The following is a 20,983-nucleotide window of genomic DNA, read 5'->3' on the forward strand; positions in this document are numbered from 1 at the left end:
TGAAAATTACATCATGTAGGTGTACAACATTTTAATCATGTGCATGTAGTGCACATACATGTTTGAATTAAGTAAATCCAAAGGATCTGTTATTTTCAGGTATGAGTCTGAAAAAAAGTGGTACAACATCCCGAACTGTGGTTGAATCAGACTTGACTTAATACGCTTGAGGATAGGCTTGTGCAGATATTAGATTGTGGGAAAAAATATTGTGGTATCTCAGTATTAAATTTCAGTCGGGGCAAGTCAATCCCCTTTAGTCAGCATTCCGTCTGCGTTTCAGGATGACCCACGTGGGCCCAGTTTGTCCCTCGTCAGCAACAGCCAATCGGCGTCGAGAACCTTCTTTCTACGTCACATTGCAGGCGCGGCACCAGCAGACACGCAGCCAAATAAAGAAAAAATAAAGTAAAAACACCAAAGATACCCAGCATGGTGACTGGTGAAATAAAAACAGTATGGGAGAATGTCAATACCAATACGTAGAGTATTGGTTTGGTATGTTCTCGACCCCTCGGACAGAATGCTGGCTAACGGATTGACATGCCCACCACTGTTAAAATTATAGCTCTAAAATGTCTTTTTTTTTTTTTAAGTAATCGGGTAAATAAAAACTATTTTTCCCCCATTTAAAACAATCTAATTTATTTCTTAACAAAATATAGAATATTTGATAAATTAAGAAATACATACCATGTTAAGTGAAAATAAAACAAATGACATCCTTCTTGTGCTTTAATTCTTAGCAAGTCACAGTGTCACATCACTGCTGAGCTATTTTAGAACAGACCCTGGGGCTACTCACATTGTCCTTGAGGACATGCTGGGACCCACAAATGCACTTTTTTTTTTTTTTTTAAAGAGGAATGCAAAAGCATGCGTGTAACTCTCTTTCTTCTAACCTCCCTCCTCCTCCTCCATGCATAGTTACTAGCCAAGGAGCAGGGGGAAAAAACCCCGTCATTCTCTGCCTTTAACTTCAAAGATGGTTCTTGTTCACTCAACTCTGCAAGCAGCCTATTATGCGCTGCTTATCAGTCCCCTTAAAAAAAGAAGGGAAGAACTCGCTACCATTGATATAGTATGAACAGTTATTGAAACTTTTGACTTTGTAAAACCACGGTATCATTTCCCAAGTATCCTTTTCCAAAAAATAAATCATCAATATACTTTCAGATACAGTAATCCCAAATGATACTGCAGTTCTACCGAAGGGCCGCAAAAACTCTGCTTTGCAGTACAGGAGAATGGAATTCTGTTTCTACGACTGTGCAAATACGGCGAGCCAAACAGTCACTACAAGTGCATGTAACAGTGCGCTGAAAATGGGGGCATGACGACTGTTTACTGTACTGTACTACTGTTTAATTTATAAGACGGCATGCACTAATACAGCATGAAAATGCGCTGATCACATACTTGACATTCAACTTACAGATAGGAACCCTTAACCAAGGTCATTTTAGTTCATTAAAAACGAACGAAATACCGGAAACTAAAACTCAAATTGAAAAAAAAAAAAAAAATCAAAACAAAAACAAAAACGCTCTGGAAAAAAACAAAAACTCTATGTTTACAAAATACAGGGATGAGAGTGGCTAGTGATGAAAAAAACGGAAGGGGCGTGGCCGGGACGGGGGCGTGGCCTGGGTGGGGGCGTGGCCACTTACAAAAGTGGCACTAAACATGCTGAAGATGAAGTGTATTCAATTTACACACTATTTGAAACTTTAACAGAAAAAAATCCCAAGATTGTTCACTATTTCAAGTGAAAATTTGTGCAATTTTGCTTATGCATTCCCAGTGAGCACCAATATGTAACTTCAAATTTGCTGCTCAAAATCAAAACTAAAAAAGGAAACATTCCCTGCCATATTTATAAGATTTATATTACTTGTATTCATAAAGTGTGTAAATGTGATAAAAAGCTGTTGATTCTTACCTCATACAGTGATAGTGAAGTCCCACACTGTTTACTATATATGGGCTATGAATGTATTTTATTATATAAAGTGGATGTCTATTTACAGTATATACAACAATATACAGTTTCATGAGGCAGAACACTTTATTTTCTCTTCATTTTAAGCTTTTTAGCAAGCGCTAAAAGCGTATATTGGTCCTCTCCGTCTTTTTCCACTCTCTTTTTAGCCAACTCCTCTTGTTTTTACACATGCTCCAGGCTGTCCAAAAGCGCTTGAGATCGAGTAGTTACTTTTAAGTAGAAATGTCTGTTTTCGGTGTTTCACCGAGGTTGCGTGACTCTGTAAAGCTTTCCATCCTCTCGATCAAAAAAAAACAGGGGGGGCCGACACAAAAAGGAGGAAAAAACTGACTTTCCTTTGTTGAACCGCAGACCGGGGGACACACCAGAAGTTTCTTTGAGCTTGATGCCGAGATCGTTCAAAAACCAAGTACAAACTTAGTCCGGAGGCCGAGGTGCAGGCTGGTCACAAACGAGCTTTATTCAATCAAAAACTCGGAGAGGTACAGATATGCACATCGGAAAACTCTGAATTCTTTCGAGGTTAAACACAGTTTTTATAACGGTATGAGGGGCCCACCCCTCCAATTTCATTGGGCCGTCTCTTGATCGTAATCAACTCTAACAGTGTCATAATGCGTTGTGTGATTCTGATTGGCTGTGGCTTTCTTCGTTGGCTAGTTTTTAATGGTATCTATAAATTACTTCATATCTTGGTTTTGAATTATAATGGTGTCACAATAGCTTCTATTTTTTAAAATATAATGGGGGCCCCTGCTGGGCCCTTGTGTGAATGCATGTGGGTTTGCCCCTGCCGGGCCCTCGTGTGAATGCATGTGGGCTTCAAGTATTACCACGTGTCCTTTGAAAACATAAAGGGGCATGTCATTATTAACACAATGGGACATGCATTTATCGATCTGATGGAGACCATAGCAAATGGATTTAGCAAGTATCATCATACATTCAGTTCTTTCCCGACACATTCTTTGGCATGTAGTTGGCTAGCAGGTGTTGCTGATCCTGCGTTTTACTTCCTGTTTTCTGGTCCATATATTTCTCTGTTTGACAACTATATACTTGTTTTTCTGCTATCTACGCGAGGCAGCCATAGCCCTTTTCCTGCTACACATATTCTTCGGTATGTAGTCGGTTAACTAGTGTCGTTGGTCAGCATTTTTATTTCTTGCTTAGGCATGTAGTCGGCTTAACAAGTGTCGTTGATCAGCATTTGTATTTCTTGCTTTTTACGAGTGTTAGACAACCATACGTCCTTTTTCCTGCTTTTTACGAGTGACGGCCATACTTTCTATTCCTTCTGTCTATGATAAGCTAAATCCGAAATCATATAATGCTAGTAAGAAGTAGACACTACATATTAATACTAATTGACAGCTATTCTCCCTTTTCTCCCTTGACTACAGTTAGCTGACGTAATTCCATGAAGTTAATACAATACTAATAAAAAACACGTGAGTACATTGTAAGCTGGCTAAATAAAATGCAACCGAACTCAGTTTTGCTTCCGTTTCCTTTTTAAAAACGTGTTTTTAGCGTGTATCCGTATGTCTTAGCATGCTACCGTATGCTTCAAGCTAACGTGTTTTTAGCGTGCGTGCACGCATGCCGTATGTTTAAGCTGGCGTATGTTTTACCACTGTAAAACTGCGCCCAATAATACAGTGCGTTATGTCTATGTGTAAAATACCAAAATAGCACCCGGTAGTGAGACTGCGCCCAACAATACGGTGCGCCGAATGGTCGTGAAAATACGGTAGGTCCATTTTGACTGGAAAAAAAGCGGAATTCCGCCAAAACGCGGAAAAATCTCATCCCTGAAAATAAGTCAATCTAAATCATTGCCAAAAAGTCTTTGTTTTCATCTTTGACAATTAAATTATTACACGAGGCTTTTGGGGTGGATTTTAAATAAGTATTTATTTCGACGTGCGTGCACGGCTATTAGCCCGAAGAAGAGAAAATCAAACAGTCATCTGGAAGTAAGAGCCACCAGATGATGGCACTCTTAGGAGACAAGTTTGCACGTGGTCTTGGCTTGAATGCCCAACTTTTGTCATTAAATTCAGCCTGAAACACAACACACAGTAAAAAATGCTTTCCTTTTTGGTTTCGTATATGAAACAAATATATAGAGTATATAAAAAAATATATATACTTTTTAAATGTACAACCAGGTTTAATACATTTTAACAGGAATTCAAGCCACAAATCCACTTTATAAGTTGGCAACTTGGCCAGAATATACTGTAAATCACCCTGATTAAAAAAAGGGAGGTCTTTCATTTGATTTGGTTGCATGCATCTAATTTTAGAAGCGGTAATATGAATGGCATTTATTGTAATTAGAAGTTCATGGACTGTAAAACTGTAACCTATATTTGCAAAAGGTGTTAAAATAATATTTTGGTTGAATTTTTACGACACAATACTTACCATGGTGTTTTTTTTTTCCACGTTGCACACAAGTAAAACACTTTTAAAAGAAACAATTAATACTAAAACTAAAAAACATACAAAGTCGCATTGAAAACATTAAAAAAAAAAAAACGAAACTCAAAACAAGTTGAAAAACTAACTCCAGTTAAAAATTCCAAAATTATAATGCTACACCTTTGCACTTGCTTAGCGGAAAACTCAAATCTATACAAGAATTCTCATCGATGAGTGTGCCATCCTCACTGAGCAAAGTTTTTTCAAAGTTGTAACAAGTACAACACAGAAAAACATTTGCAGAGTTCCTACAACTTAAATTAAATAAAATAATTTTAATGCCATTTGAAATTACATTTCAGACCAACTGTTCACTGTTCTGAATGTCCATGATGTCCGAAGTTGCTGCAGTCTTTACGTGAGGTGCATGCTCTTAAGAATCCCGCCTAAAACCACTTCACTGGTTTGTTGGTTCTGCTGTCCTAATTGTTACCAGTAAATACTTTTTTTAAGGAATGCTAATTTATTTTGAGATTTGAGACTATTGACAATCAGAAGAGTCCTAGTTATTTTCGACTAACATTTTTGTAAAGGTCATATTAGCCATTTTACTGGCAATTAAGGCCTTGTTTTTAGGTTTATGGTTTTAATGCCTTTTCAGACTTTTTAAGGATCCGTGGGAATCCGTTTTTTTGGGCTCTGGATCTGTTGCCCCTTGAAATGCTGACACTCCCTTGTGCCTGCCCCATGTTTTACAATTTGACTGAAGCTACATTGGATGTTTGGGCACAATATAGTAAATGGGTACAGACACAAAGTCGTTGTTATTTTATCTTTGATTGGACTACATCTTGTGCCGCTGTTTGTGTCACAAGAAAATAACATCGTAACTGGTGGGAAGTTGGACCTCTTCTGTAATACCAGCGTTGGCAATGGACAATAATCCCTTTAAGTCGGAAGATGACTGGCTGATGAAAGATGACCGGATCCGCCATACTGCTGCCAAGGAAATGTCCTGATCTGACGTGTGACCTTATCAAATCTTATCAGTGGGAAAATGGTGCTCCGAGAGCTCTGAAAATGATTGAGTCATCTTTTGTCTGAACTAAAATAAATGGCTCTAGAGTCAAAACTTCAATGTTTTGACAAAGGTCATGTTGTTTGGACATGGGTGGGTGCTTTATGCAGATGGATAAAAAAAAATATATAAAAATTACATGCACAATTCTACAGATGTAGTTGTAGGGAGAATATTCACCATATTTTGTATTGTCTTGTATTCACTTCTTACAGCTATAGCCTGGTAATCTGGCTTCCCTGTCAGCAGACTAATGGTATGCTGGTTGGCCCTCTGCCTTGGAAGAAAAGTGGAAGAAAGACTTGGCAAAAAGTATCAAAGAGCAGCGAGGGATAAGGAGATATTGAAGGAGAAGAAGGGTCACGTGACTGGGAGGAAGGGAAAAAGCTACAGTGTCTTTCATAGTTTTATATAGATGCACAAATCATTTTTCTAAAGCCTATTGTTTATGGGTTCAACCACCTTAAAAAATGCTATTTGCCTTAAAAACTGAAGCAAAATGCATCAACCAGAAGAATGTTGTGTACTTGCCTTCTTTTTTTGTGGTGGGTTGTTGGTGTGAGGAGATGTGCTACTTTCTGGGTAGCCGCCACCATAATGAAGATCACTGTATAGCGACATACAGTCGGGCCCTACGTCCCCAAACAGCCCCTGGCCACTCAAAGAATTATGTAAAGACTCCGCAGGGGAGAAACCTCCTTCCGATAGAGAGACGCGTCGGTCAGTGGCCACAGTATTTCCCAGGTTTGCATTGAGTGGTGAGCAAGTGTATATGAGGTTGAACTCTGTCCTGAAGGCCTGTTCCCTAGTTTGGAGGGTTCGATCTGAGGTTGAACTTGACACTGGCTTTAAGGAACTGATCCCAACAGATGAAGTGTCTTGGCAATCACTGCCTAAAGAGGCTCCAGGAATGGGAAAGTCATCTGAGGCTACAGCCATGGGGCTCTCTAAGCTTGAGGATAGGGAAAGATCTGGGAACTGGGTCCGAGGGATGTCGAAGTCTGGCTGAAGATATGGCTGATGGTGAAGGAGTAGGACAGGCAAGAAGAGGGGGAAAAAATAGCGTTGAAAACATACAGTAAAAAAAACTAGTAAAATTGTGTTGTTTTATACACTAATTTAAAAAATGAGATTCGGACAAATGGAAATACCTCAGGAGAAATGGACTCTGGTCGGTGAACAGGCGATGCCTCGGGGGATGATATATTCTAGAAACACACATGGGGGTGTTAGAAACTTGCCAGTGTCAAACACACAACCCAAATATTAATCTGATATAAACTAGCCGTCCCGTACAATGCGAAGTACAGCAGAGTAAGGTCTTCGATAATTTAGTTATGTCAATCGAACCAAATGTTCATTACGTCTTTGCATCTCTCTATGTGCTCACTGCTCAACGTGACAGAAACCTCGTGTCATGTAAATATTTGTTTGACAACATTTATTTGGATTTCATTCCATTGTTGGCGGCAGATGTGTAACTAGTGGCGGTTTTACACTTGCGGTGATCATTCAACTCATGGATCAAACCCAGGATGCCGACTTAGGAGCGTTGAGCACTAACCGCTGTGCTAAACGTCCCGGCTGCTGATCTGCTTTCTAACCATTTTTAGAAGATATGAAATGTAAGGAAGAAAGAAATGTAATGTGTGTGCATGGTGTGCATCAGCATCACCGTCGACTTGTGTTGCCCAGCCATTATTGATGGAGCTGTTCCGTCACACAATGATTACCCAACACGGGTGTTGGCCTTGTATTTTTTTTTTTTTTTTTTGGTGGCATATCTCTGTAGACTGTAAATTTCCCCAATGTGGGACAAATAAAGGATATCTTATATTTCCTTACCACTTCGTGAACTACATGTACCAAATAAACTTCAATTTCTTTAAATAAGGAGAATATGAAAACACAAAATGTAAATCCCACTCATGTCGAACTTTTTTTTGAATACGCTGCACATTTGCTGTGGGCTGAAAAGGTTAGAGCAGTGCGTAATTGCTCACATTCTAAGCTTAGTGGGAACATGGGTAGGGGGGCTTATGCTGATGTGTGTACTCTTACTTCAAATTGTAGTGGTGTGTTGCAACGGCTGACTGGCAGCGAGGGCATTGGTGAATATGCAAGTCCATTCGATAAAGAGCTACAGGGATTGTGAAGAAGTGGAAGCAGCGGGTCCTCAGGAAGAGGTGGCGTGATGGGTGACAGTGGACGAAGGAGGTGGTCAGAGGCGGTCGGCAATGTCTCTGTCATATACTTGGCATGGCGCTTCTTGAAAGGTGCATTCAATTCTATTGAAAAAAACAGGACAGGTAAAATTGTGAGTAGACAATCCAGTCTCGCACAAATCATTCGAAAATAAACAATTGTCATATTGTGTGAGGAATTCAAAATTGAGGAATGTTAATTGTATACCACTGGACAATGGATTGGGGGTGGATCTACTGCTGGTGCTTTGTTGGGAGGAGGTGGACTCCGTGCCATCCGCCACAATGGCCGAACAGCTCTCATCCTCCACCTGCTTTATCCATCTCTACAGTAAGATGCAGGAAGCATTGTCATTAGAGTGATGCTGATATCGTAAATATCCATTGTATATTCATTGTGTGTGCATTAAGGCTTTTACAACCTGTTTCAATAATGAATACCCCTCAGCCTGTGTACAATAAATCATTCACCTTTTTAAAGCAGCCATAAGTGCCGTCCATCTGAAGTGGACGGGGCCGGCGTCTCTCGGGATTAAAAGGGGAGCCGAAGCGAACATAGTGTCGGGGTGTGGTGCAGATAACAGATGAGTGCGAGAGGCCTGGCAACATGTTGAGGGTGGTGGCCAGCACCGTTGGATCGGTGGTTATCCGCAGTGGCCGCTCAACAGGCAGTTCTTGTTGGATCTTCTCCCCTCCAGGAATTTTTTCATTCAACCACTCGGTCACCAGGTACTGAAACAAGAGACGCATATTAATGATTAAGTATGAATGACTATACCCCATACGATATAAGTGTACTTCGATATGATTTAGGAGTGGCAGGGAGGTATTCATGGATTATCAACCTCTGTCATTTAGTACCAGGAATACACAAAACACACGCAGAACAGTGATTCCCAACCAGGGTACCATGGCAAAAAAAAATGTGCCATGAAAGATCATCAGGGATATTGTGAAAAATGATCCAATTTCACTTACATTGTCTCCCACTTAAGCTTGTGTGTTCCAGTGATCATAAGAGCTAATTTGCTGGAGGCCTTAGGTTCCTGGTAGGGACACCAGGCCAATTATGACTAAAGTGAGGGACCAGACAAAGAGAGAACAATATCTTTGGAAGTTTCCCTTCACTGGGGGGCGGGACACCGGGGCCCCCTGGAGCCAGGCCAAAAGGTGGCCGGTGATCTGCGCCCAAGGGGCACAGCCGGGCCCGAAGCTCCCACCTTTCCATGGAATCCCCAGCTATTGGTGGTGCCAAGGGAGTCAGGTTCATTGTACTTTGTACAGAGATGAAAGTGGACTTTTCTGAAAATTCCGGGGAAAAAAAATAAATAAAAAAATGTGTGTGTGTGTGTGTGTGTGTATACACACACGCGCACGCACGCGGCCGATCAAGCATGAATTAGTTTACACAAAACGCTATTCAAATACTCGACATTCAATGATTAATCTTCCTTTTGTGTGAACACGTGTACCCTTTATGGCTTCCATTCGAGCTGAAATTTCGAAATCTCCAAGATATGACGAGGCCATGAGAATGCGAGGCGAGGGTATTACTGTTGTGGCGACTCCACTCAACAGACGACAACAGCTAAGCTAAGTTAGCCGAGACGACACTCGAAGTCGGACGGACACGATTTTCTGCCAATCTGTGTTTTTCCCTTTTTGGCCAAATATATTTTTTTACGACAACTGTCTTGTCCACGGCGTCTTTTATTCGTTCCACTGGGGTTTAGCAAGTGTGTTTATAAAGAGACGAAAATTGTTTGGGGACTATGCCCCAAATTCTAGTTGAGATGGTATAACCCAAAGTGGCAAAATGACGCTTGCTACTGTTGTTGCGAGTTGGCATTCGTTCTACTAAACCATTAGTCAAACGCCATCATGTCTTCTGTCGTTATTACACCAACAAAAATCTTTTTACTGTTACTAGTGTTAGTGCCTCAATATGGCTACGCTCGTGAAAGCAATACAACGAACTCAAACGCGTCTTCGTCCAATGTTGTCAACTAATATCCGGATTAATTTTATTTTCCTCAATTGTCCGGAGAAATTTTCATAAAAATTTGAAAAACCCGAAATACCGGGAAAATCCGGAGGACTTTCATCTCTGTTTGTAGGTTGGAGAGTACCAGAGGGCGAGGACCTTGACGGTTTGCTCCCCAGCTACGGAAGCCAGCTCTCGGGAAATGAGACACCTCTCTGGCAGGGAACGAACCTGAGCTCGTGTCTGATTCGTTCATACTTGATAAGGTTGGGCTCGCCTTGACACACTTGGACTTGGTGATCTTGAGAGGGGTTGGGCTATTTTCCATTCTGGGGTGGCCCTGATAAGAGGCCCTCAGCAGGTGCAAGCATACTTATTAGCGCACCCCTGAATGTCTGTACCTCAGGGTTAACACCAATAGGCGAGAGTAGCCTCCCTCTGACTTGGGTGGGGCTACGAGTCCTGACTGTTTGTTGCTTGTACTTATGCAGCAACCAGCAGATCAAAGTCCCACCCTTTTTTGTCATCTTTGAGGGGGGGAGGGTGTCTTCTGGCACCCCCGTAGGGAGTCCATTCTGCTGGAGGACTTCAACGCTCACATGTGTAATGACGGTGAGACCTGGAAGGACATGATTGGAAGGAACCCCCCACTCCCGAGTGGAAATTCAGGATGTGCTTTGTTTTTGAACTTTCTGCTCTTCATGGATTCTCCAACATGAATACCATGTTCAAATATGGTGTCCATACGTGAATGTGATACCAGGACACCCTCAGCCTCAGTTCGATGATCAAGTCTGTGCAAGTCCCATTGGAATTGCATGTCTTGGACATTGAAGAGAAGGCGGCTGTTAACTGATGACTATTTGTTGTTGTGTTAGCAGCTGATGGGTACGGGAGGCCAATCAAAATGCACCTCTGGTGGTCACTGAGACAAAAAGGAGGGGCTGGGGCTGGGGTCCGGTTAAGCAATGGAGAACAACGAGACAGCTTTGAGGAAATTCTGGTCCATCATCTGGCGTTTTAGGATGGGGAAAAAATGCACCATCAACATATGTAAAGTGATATGTGGGTGTTTGTTGCTAACCTCGATTTGGGCCTTCCTGTGAAGAAGCAAAGTCTGGGGATCCTGAGATGGAATCCTCTAGTTTGGGGTTGAGGTGGTTAAGAGTTCCTCTGCCCCCATGGGTGGATGACATCTGCCTGGAATTTCTAAATTCTCTTGGGTCTGGGATGCTCTGTGAGTATGGGATCCCCTAACATGGGCTGTTCAATTTCTGTATGACTGGTTTCAGCCTTTGGTTTACATTCTTGAGAGTAGGTCATACTCTTTCATAGTACCTAGGTACTTAGGTACAAGTACCTAGGTGTTCTTCTCAACAATAAACTGGACTGGTCAACTAACACGGACACCCTGATTAGGAAAGGACAGAGCCGACTCTTCCTACACAGGAAACTGATGTCTTTTGGGGTTCAGGGGTCACTCCTTAAGACTTTCTATAACTCGGTGGTGGCCTTGGCCATCCATTATGGCATTGTCTGCTGGTCAGGCAGCATCTCGGCCCGGGACAGAAAGAGACTGGAGTGACTGGTGGGGAGGGCCAGTTCTGTCCTGGGCTACTCCCTAGACACTCTGGAGGTGGGCAACAGCTAAAAGCTATGATGGACAGTCCCTCCCACCCCTTCCAGCCCGCCCTGACAGCACTAGGTAGAGACTGTTACACCCACGCTGCAAGAAGGAGAGATATCGCTGCTCGTTCCTACCGACTGCTGTCAGGCTGCTGAATAAAAAATAAAATGATGTGAAAAACAACTGTAAATAGCACAGCCACCTTATCTATATTTATATTGCACTTAATTGAATGGTGTACATTTATTTTGTGAATGCAAACACTTTGTTTTTCTTCTTTCTTCTTTCTACTCACAATCTTGCTGCTGTAGACTGTAAATTTCCCCAGTGTGGGACAAATAAAGGATATCTTAATAGTCGTGGTTTGAGCCTGCTATGGCTGCTCTGCCACATATTCCATTCATAACATTTATGGACTTCATTTCTATGAGCAGCCGAGGCATTCAGTGAGTCCGTTTTGAGGATCTCAGTATTTCATCTCTCATTCTGCCTCATGTGGTTGTTGTGGTTCTGTTTTGGTTTCATCAAGCCGGAGCAGATCATTGCCAAGTGTGAAGTGGTTGGGATTAGAATCGGCACCTACAAATCTGAGGCTAATATCCTTAGTTTGAAAAGGGTGGAGTGCCCTCTCTAGGTCGAGGATGAGATCGTACCCCGAGTGGAGGAGTTCAACAACCTTTGCCATGAGATCGATAGGTGGATTGGTGGAAGGTCTGCACTGATGTGGATGCTGCAACAGACTCTCTTGGTGAAGAAGGAAGGAGCTGAGCTGAAGAAAAATGGTCTCAACATACTGTTTGATCTACATTCCCAACCCTCACCTATGGTTACACGCTGTGGGCCCTGACCGAAAGAACAAGATCACAGACACATGAGGCTGGAATGAGTCCAGAAAGTGTCTGGATTTCCCCTTAGCAAAATGGTGAGAAGCTCAGTCATCTGGGAGTGGCTCTGCATCAAGAGGAGACAAATGAGGTGGGTCGGGCATCTGGTTAGGGTGCCTCCTAGACGCCTCCCTCGTAAGGTGTTCAAGACCCACTGGGAGCAGGGCCCGGGGATGACTCAGGACACACTGGAGAGATTTTGTCTCCCCCGCTGGCCTTTTTCAAATGTAAAATAGGAGCCTTTGCTCAATAACGGTTGAGCAAAGGCAACCGATGCTTGACGCCAAATATAACTAGGCATACAGTTTCACAAAAGTTGAAAGACTACATTTGTTTTTCTCCTTTCATATTCACTGATTGGCCACAACTGTCTGATCACATACATATACTAATGTATCACAATGTTCTACAAAACAAAATCACAGTCACCACAAAATATTTTTTGGGGTGCAGTTTCAGTAGGGATGTTGAACTGCACAACATTCTTCTGAGTATTGTTTTTAATAAGTTGACTCTCACCGATAAATGGGTTAAGAAATTTAGAAACTGAACCGTTTAATGCACAACAGTTCTACTAAATGAGGTGAGAAGTTTTTTTGTAACCGTGCCGGCAGCTCCAACTAACCACTACATTATCATCATTATTGTTTTCTGAATTTCAAATCAAACTGTTCTTTAAATGACATCAAAATGGGAACAATTAATTCTTAACATTGTCAAAATGCTGGTCCATGTTTAGCTCTTCATGTATTGCTATGAACAGGCAAATTCTGACCAGGATCCAAATGAAAGTATGCCGTGTACTTACTGCACAAAATAACCTCTAGGATGGCGGACATAAAACTACTGTATAAATCTATAGTATCCGCGTGGGATAAAATTAGATCTTTCACACGTATGATCAATGTGAGTTGAAAAAATTGTAGCAGGAAACTATACCTACCAATCTCAGCTTTAACCTTGAGCTGTGCATTTTTGTATGAAAATATCGCATTCATTTTGAAAAGCAGTCTGTCTGAACACATGCAACAGGGCAAATCATACGTTATGCTGTTGCTTCACAAAGAATTATTTGAACAACTTAAAAATCGAATCTTCTCTAACCTTTTTGGTTTTGGGGTAACGCAAGTTGCCTCTGTTGATGCAGTTCAGACCCTGGCCATCTCCATCCAAGAGCTGACCAGTGGCCAGCCCACTCTCCCCTTGGCCCAGCTCAGAAGCATATGGGCCATGAGAAACCTCCTCATCAAGACCAGCACTCTGCTCAACTAAAGGAGCTGCTGCTGTAGCAGCAGCAGCCTGCTGGGCGAGTGCTTGACGCTGCCGCCTGGCACGTTGGGATGAGCTGGAGCGATAGCGAGACATTCGGCTCTTGGGACGAGGTTTAGAAGAGCGAGCGGGTTTAGGAGGGGGAGCCGGGGGAGGCAGATTTGGTAATGAGGACTTTTCTTCAATAGACGGTGCTTCCTATAGAAAATAGAAATGGAATTAAATCTGGGGTCTGGACAAGGGAAAATCTAAGATCTTTTTAAGACCAATACTGACCGTGACATAGGTAGTACGTCGTGTGCTAATGCCTATCCCTGTGTTAAGGGGGATGGGGGTGGCTCTTGTCCCCTCTTCTGTTTCTACACCATCCTCCTTTACATCTGCTACCGTCTTTCGCCGCCTCTTTTCCAGACTGTTCAATGTCTAAATTCGGAGACAAGAGTTGAACAAAATGAGTGCAGTATGATTTTAATGAAAAAAACCCCAGCATGAACAATAATCAAAATGAATAACTTTTAAATGGAGACAAATTAATATCATACTTTTTTATTGGGGATGACAATTTCGTTTTCATCCACCTCTCCTTCCTCAGCCTCTTCTATCTTCACTTCATCCAGCGCTCCCTAAAATCACAGACATATAGCACATCAGGAATTAACCTTATAGGGTAACAAAAGCAAGGTGGTGTGGACCAATCACAAAGCACCAGTGTGTTTTGGGGCAGGATATGCAGCTGTGACAGGTTACTATTTGGTGGTGTGTAATGCTTGTGGGGCAACTAAACCACGTTGCTGTTTAACCTTCATGATAATCACATGCATTGGGGGGAAAAACATCACTATCAGCCACATACCTCTGCATCACTGCTTCCTTGCAGCTCTTTGGCCTCTTGGTGCTGGATAGCCTGATTGCTCTCTGGACAAACCTCGAGCTCTCTTCTGCGGGCCTTTCTCTGCCGGGTCTCAGCACCAATCAAAGGAGAGGGCGGTGGTACTGTGGGGGTACTCGGCAAGCTCTCCCTGGGGCTCATGTTGTGTTTCTGCACAGGACAATTCTGGTTCCCCTTATGGCAAGCGCAGTCCACCTTGTAATTACTGATGGATTGATATGAGAACAGAAGACTTGTATTGACTGGAGAACGTGCCAATAAAAGGCAGCAAGTAACCCAGTGAAAAGGCTAGCTAGCATCCATCCAACCAAGAAATGTGTTGTTTGAGTTAGGAAATGTCAAAGAACAAAATTGTGATCAATTCAGCGAGGGTGAGTGAAGTATACTGAATCGTGAGAAGCAGTACTGACCAGCTGTTGAACTCATAATCAAATCCAATAGTGACCTCAGTGTCCTTTGTGATTTGACTAGTAGCATAGATACACAGATGTATCATACCCTCAGCAATCATATGTCGCACCTGAGAAAGAAGTCAATACACGACTCACCAAAAAACAGACAAACTAAGAACTTCGAAATAAATGAAGGAGAAACAAGATGGCAACCTATGAGGTCATAATAAACACCATTCGTAACTCACCTCAGCGTTGGGTGTGCAGGACCTTCTAATAAAGCGTGCGTCATTTCCAAAGGTCCTTGCATCCACACACATCTCAACATCATTAAATTTGGAGTAAAAGAGTACAAAAGGGTAGGGCCTAAAAGACATAGAAATTGTACTTCACCACCTGTGTCATTACAGCGTTGTTCTTGATGGTGCATATTACTAGTTATTCTGTTGAAAACACTTCCACTAAAAATAATTGAACTTAAATAACTTCCCTGTCAATGAGCAGTTCAGTCAAATTCAGTCCATTTTTGTCAAAAGAAAATCTTAGCAGTGAATAAAATGTACTTTTTACAATGTCAAATGTGGTTATTTTATAATACTAGCCTCATCTACAAACGCTCAACAATCAAAGTGAAAGCCTGATATCAAGAAAACCCAGAGACCGCCATGGCTTCACTGGGCCAAAGCTCTTCTGAGATGGATGGACGCAAAGTGGAAAACTCTGCCGTGGTCTGACAAGGACAGATATGAAATTGGTTTTGGAAGTCACGAAAAGTCATACTTACTTTTTAAAGAAATGCCCGTTGACTTCAAACTGTTGCTTGAGCATGACCTTCCCTCTATACTCAATAATGAGGATGTCAGGATCAAGGTTCTTGGCGGCACGAAGGATCTTCCTGTGTTTCTGCACACGCGTTACACGTCCTAACTGCAGCTACAAACATAAAAAAAAAAGTTTCAAGTGACCCATGATACACGCTAGTGTATATGTTGCAGTTCAATCTGTGAAATGTTCGCAATTACAGTAGTGCTGATGGTTACACAGTGCAATTAGAATGACAACATAGATCCATCCGCTTGTCCAAGCTATGAACATTCCTATACTGTATTGAAAATAGTCTGTAAATAGAGGTAATATTTCTCCGAAAATTTGGAACTTAACCCAAACTGTACACAAAAAGAACTTTCTTAACTCCAGCTTCCAATGTTCAACAATTTAGGGGGTGGAAGAAATTAATTGCATTCCCACTCATTTCAATGTGAAAATTGACCTTGGTTTATGAACACTTTGAGTTACAAACAGGATCACAGAACTAATTAAGTTCATAAGTTGAGCTACCACTGTATATTCCGGTCCTTTTAGAATGGGCGTCAATCATACGGATATTTTCACAATTTGCGGACCAGCCCAGTCCCTATCCCCCATGTAGAGCGGCGGTCCACGACAATGTTAAATATTGTAAATGAATATAATTATTGGGCCAACCTGCATCTGCGAGCCGAGCACAGTGTTGTTACAGGCCAGCTCGGTGCGGTTGATAGTGTCCATGGCGTCAACGGATGTCGGTGAAGTGGATGGAAGACTCGTACGTCCACTTTCTGTGTTTCCAACAGTAGTTCTGGCAGTGTGGTGAAGCTGGAGCAAAGTCTGGATGTCAGAGCTATACTGGTTGGCCAAAGCCTCCTCATATTGTTCTGTCCACTGGCGGATTCTACTCTCCCATCCCTCTGTTGTGTTCTCGTCCAGCACACTGGCCTCTGTTGTCAAGTTCTTGACAAAAGAAAAGATGCTTGAAACTCAAAGTGGCACAAATACAAACCCCACTTCATTTATACTGTACGCCAGTCATACCTTCATCCTCATCGACTTCCGTGAACCCTCTCTAAAAGCCTGAGAGAATGCATAACTTCAATTAAAATTATGTACTTTTTTCAGAGATGTGGCAAATAGTACCGTGAAATATTTTTGCATACTTTGACTTTCTTGCCCTTTGGTGTTCCACTGGCTTTTTCCGTACTCTTTTTCCTCTTTTTCGATTTACTTCTTTTAACTCTGTTGACAGTAAGTTTGATGCTGGTAGGTGTATGCTGGGTGGCAGTGTAAGAGATGGTGGAAGGTGACACTTCTTCATCACCACTCTCTGTAGCACTGCTCTCTCCAGCTACCAAGAAAGCACAAGTACGTTGTTTGGCTGGAATGATCTGAACAGATACAAAAACTGAACTGAAAGTGGTGAAGGGAAAAAAAGTCAAATACCTGAGACATTTTCATTTTTCCTGTGCTGGCCATCTGTTCCTTTCCTCCCGTTAAGTCCTCTGAAACAAGAGAATAGCCAAAACAACATTACGAATAGATATTATTGCTCGTTTGGATACAAGGGAAATCAGTCAAAAAAACACAAACATTAAGTGTACAGCCCCCTGCAAACATATTGGAACAGCAAGGCCATTTCCTTTTGGCCCTTTGCTGGGATTGAATATATTTACATCTGGAACTCATCCACAACTATAGCATGTGCGTGATGCACCCAATTTTTAGCTGAGAAAAAGTGTAAGAGAAGATGTAGTTAAAATAGATGAAAGTCAAAAGGCTTCATATTTAATTTTCAGTTGTGTGCTTTGTGGGTTACTTCCTTCAGTCTCCTCTTCAGCAGGGAAAATGCACACCATCTGGTTAAAGTCTGGAGAGACTGACTGCTAATTTAAAGCCTTCCACTTCTTGACCTTGATGATCGTTTTTGTTGTTTTGGCAATGTGTTCTGGGTCATGACTTTGAAGCATGCTGAAGGATCGCCAGGTCACTTTAGGTTCAAACCCTTGGTCAAGGTTCCAGAATTGTTTAGGCTTGTCTTGTTATTTTTCGGCATATTCCACTCGGCCTTTCTGAATCCTTTTCGAATGAATGGTTTGCATCCCTTAGTGTAGCCTTTGTACATTTGTTCATGGAGTTTTCTATGAATAGAAATGACACCTTCACTCACATTCTTGTGTACATTATGACAGTTGTTTTCGTCAATCACTGTTATTTTCGTTACCTTACGTCTTTTATACCAAGTACACCAGTGCTTTTTCTTCAGGCCATTGCCAATGTTTTTGATCTTCATTTTCCCATCGGTTAATTAGGGAACCGAGGGGAAAGAAAAGCTTTGCGAGTTGAAACAAATGGTGCTTCTAAGTTGGTGTATCAGATGCAGTACCATGAAATAAAAGCAGATATAATCATTACTTGTCTCATATTCATCCATCGCCGAACTTTTGGAGGGGGGTGTATATGGTGAGGCTTTTGCCAACAGTGGAATCATTACGAACCTTCAGTTCCCATTGTTTTTTCAAATTTTATTGGTCAAACTGTGAGAAGGCAGCTTGCTGACAAAACATGCTCCCATACAGAACAGGGCACCTTCTCCATGTCTCACCTGCAGTTGTCACATTTGATAAGCAAGCCGTCTGGCATCAGGGTGCAGTGACACCAGTTGGCTATAGCCCCATCCTCCTCTGAGGAGCTATCACTGTCTGCTGAGTTGTCCTCTGTAGTTTGGAAATAGCGGGAACTGCGTACCACGCCATTGAGATCCATTCGACGAATGATGGTTTGAGCGAGGGGGGAAGCGGGTGGGGTGGGAGGAGGGGGTGCACCATAGTTGTGATCCTGACAACACACAACGGAAGACTGTTGCTTCTTCAAACAACGGGTGTTCAGGCAAAAAAAAAGGGAAACGGAAAATGGAGATGAATGAAAATGAGGGCAAAAAAATAAAGTTATGTGAAACAGTACAGCTGTTAATATCAGAAATAGATTGGGGTTACAGAAGGTCTACGTTGACTAGACATAGTATTCGTTTCTTCACACATCAGGGTGGTTTTGCATGACATTGACTTTAAGAAATCCTCTGCAGCGAAAAATGTTTTTTTGTGAGACATTTTTGACATTTATCACAGGAAATAACACTTGGTTTGCGGGTGTTAACTCTGCCCCATGATTCAGGAGATAAAGGACAAATGCAGTAGCAGGGATTGATAAATGTCCGGTAAACTGTGAAACAAAGCACATGCTAAGTAAAGCTATGCAAAATAGTGTCGTACCAAGCTTTGGAGCTTGTTTTCATCGCACCCCTTGGTTTGTGAAGACAACTGGGTTTTTTCCCCCAAAAAACTATCTTTTAAAAACGCATTCAAAATTGAAAACACATGAAGTATCTCACAAAAGGGACCACCCATCACATTTTTGGATGTACTTTAACAATTGTTTTTTTTTTTTTATGACACTTTTTTTACATTGTAACGCACAGTCCCTTGACTTACAAATGCCTCAATTTAAGCGTATGTGTTTGGCTTTGCGGTTATTAACCAACCCCCCACCCCTGCGCAAAAAATAAAACAACTAAAAGTTTATTTCTTTACATGTGTTGTAAAATATACAGTTTACAATGCAGTACTTTTTTTTTTCAGGGCCGGTTCTGAGTGATACCTGTCTTGTTAAACCGCTGTAGCCATTGTTTGTGCTGGAACTCAATTTCAGGGTGTAGGCAACAAAAAGATTGCCTCGTCCATCTTTATGGAGAGCGATTCTTTTTCCGATACTCAGAGAATTTTTTGCCGTTAAATGCTACATTGAACTTGCAGTGACCAGTATGAGAGTGATCACACCAAATTTAACACGCTTGCTACTCATTCAAACCAGAGACCTCGGAACCCTCAACAGAAATGTGAGGCAGCAAGCTACACAGTTAGTCCATTGCAATTAAGTATCTTGTTGAATGAATCATAATTGTGAGGATAATTTTAAGTCAACCTACTCTTTACTTGAGTATTTTGGTAAAGAAATACTTGGCTAACTCAGATTCATCAAGCTACATTTCTCTTGTTACTTTTATTTTTTTATCTACTGCTACTTATAATTCTTGCGTGATCTATTCTGGTGTGTCAGCAAGACTGATGATCACATGACTTGTTTCACCAATCCAACATGGCTACTACTACTACTACTGTCATTGACTTCTATTTCACCAATCACTTCCATTTATTCATAGTTTTTTTCGATGACAAAATAAATACTGAGGCCTAAATTTATTAAAGATTAAAATTATAGAGCGGGGTATCAACCAACGTGCATGTTTTAGATGTTTCCCTCCTCCAACACACCTCATTTGGGACAATGTTGACTGAGAATCTAAACCAGAGTTTACCTCTTCTATTTTTAATACTCTTTTTGTCAACTTAGACAAAGATGCTCCATCTAAAAGGAGAACTGTTCAATGAAACCCCACGCCCGATTGGATGAGGAGTTAAAAGCTTCAATGATAGGCAGAGATGCCACCAAGATCACTGCTGTTAAATCATCAGTGATGTGTTCCTCGAGCCGGTCCTTAGCCTCGAGGACCGGCTCGAGGACCGAAGGTCGGTCCTTGGTCCTTGGCCTTGGCCTTGGGAGTCAAGTCCTTGGCCTTGGCCTTGGCCTCGGGTTGCCGGTCCTCGGACACAATGAGGGATTAGAGCCTCAAATCCTTTGTGCATAGGTATAAAGTGGGTCCGAGGACCGCAAAAATCACGAAGGAATCGAATAAATTCCATTCAGGGAAACCCATATTGATGGATTAAGCTGGCGCTTTAAAAGGGGCGGGTCTGCCACTGACAGGTGACAGTTAGCGCAACGAATAAAGAGCGGCATCACAGTTAGTTTCAATCACGGTTTGTTCCGTTCGGGATCGGCAGATTAAATAGCGTGTAAAGTCTTTCTGTAACAGTGGTGTCTTTTATGTAGTTATTTTTGCACAGTCGTCACGTTTGTGCGGTGGCACTAGAATGTTTGTTTGAACCAAGTAATTTGCGTTACAGCTGGAGTCAATAATGCCGGCACTTCACTTCCGGGTTTGGCCGTTGGGATTTGGAGTCCTTTTGCTCGATTCCAGTTATGTTTGCTGAATGCTTTCTCATGTTTGGAATAATGAATATTGATAATACATAGTTTAAAATCATGGTTGATTTAATGATTTTTTTATTATTATTGTGAAGTTGAAGGTATTAATGGCCGTTGGGATTTGGAGTCCTTTTGCTCGATTCCAGTTATGTTTGCTGAATGCTTTCTCATGTTTGGAATAATGAATATTGATAATACATAGTTTAAAATCATGGTTGATTTAATTATTTTTTCAACGCGATTTCACTGCGCCTGTATGTGTGTTTGTGGTGTGGTGTGTGAGTGTGTTTCTTCTAATTTACTTT

General features: G+C 41.8%; 1 protein-coding gene across 4 annotated transcripts in view; it reads right to left on the reverse strand.

The window, feature by feature from the left end:
- Positions 1-20,983, reverse strand: part of setd5 (SET domain containing 5) — a 48,182-nt gene that overhangs the window by 22,425 nt on the left and 4,774 nt on the right. The window contains exons 3-20 of one of the 4 annotated variants that reach the window (XM_019881698.1): positions 18,178-18,410; positions 17,019-17,077; positions 16,736-16,923; positions 16,614-16,652; positions 16,248-16,532; positions 15,547-15,695; positions 15,011-15,128; positions 14,781-14,890; positions 14,335-14,575; positions 14,024-14,104; positions 13,758-13,904; positions 13,317-13,679; positions 8,189-8,449; positions 7,926-8,043; positions 7,575-7,801; positions 6,665-6,721; positions 6,045-6,530; positions 5,694-5,786 (exon numbers count right to left, since the gene is read on the reverse strand). In XM_019881698.1, the coding sequence (XP_019737257.1) occupies positions 5,694-5,786; positions 6,045-6,530; positions 6,665-6,721; positions 7,575-7,801; positions 7,926-8,043; positions 8,189-8,449; positions 13,317-13,679; positions 13,758-13,904; positions 14,024-14,104; positions 14,335-14,575; positions 14,781-14,890; positions 15,011-15,128; positions 15,547-15,695; positions 16,248-16,532; positions 16,614-16,652; positions 16,736-16,923; positions 17,019-17,077; positions 18,178-18,410 (3,255 nt within the window). Of the gene's footprint in view, positions 1-5,693; positions 5,787-6,044; positions 6,531-6,664; positions 6,722-7,574; positions 7,802-7,925; positions 8,044-8,188; positions 8,450-13,316; positions 13,680-13,757; positions 13,905-14,023; positions 14,105-14,334; positions 14,576-14,780; positions 14,891-15,010; positions 15,129-15,546; positions 15,696-16,247; positions 16,533-16,613; positions 16,653-16,735; positions 16,924-17,018; positions 17,078-18,177; positions 18,441-20,983 lie in introns of all 4 variants that reach the window. The other 3 variants (XM_019881697.1, XM_019881696.1, XM_019881699.1) reach the window with 3 other exon arrangements.

Source organism: Hippocampus comes, unplaced genomic scaffold (genome assembly GCF_001891065.2).
Source record: "Hippocampus comes isolate QL1 unplaced genomic scaffold, H_comes_QL1_v1.1 scaffold746, whole genome shotgun sequence".
In the NCBI taxonomy this organism is placed as follows: Eukaryota; Metazoa; Chordata; class Actinopteri; order Syngnathiformes; family Syngnathidae; genus Hippocampus; species Hippocampus comes.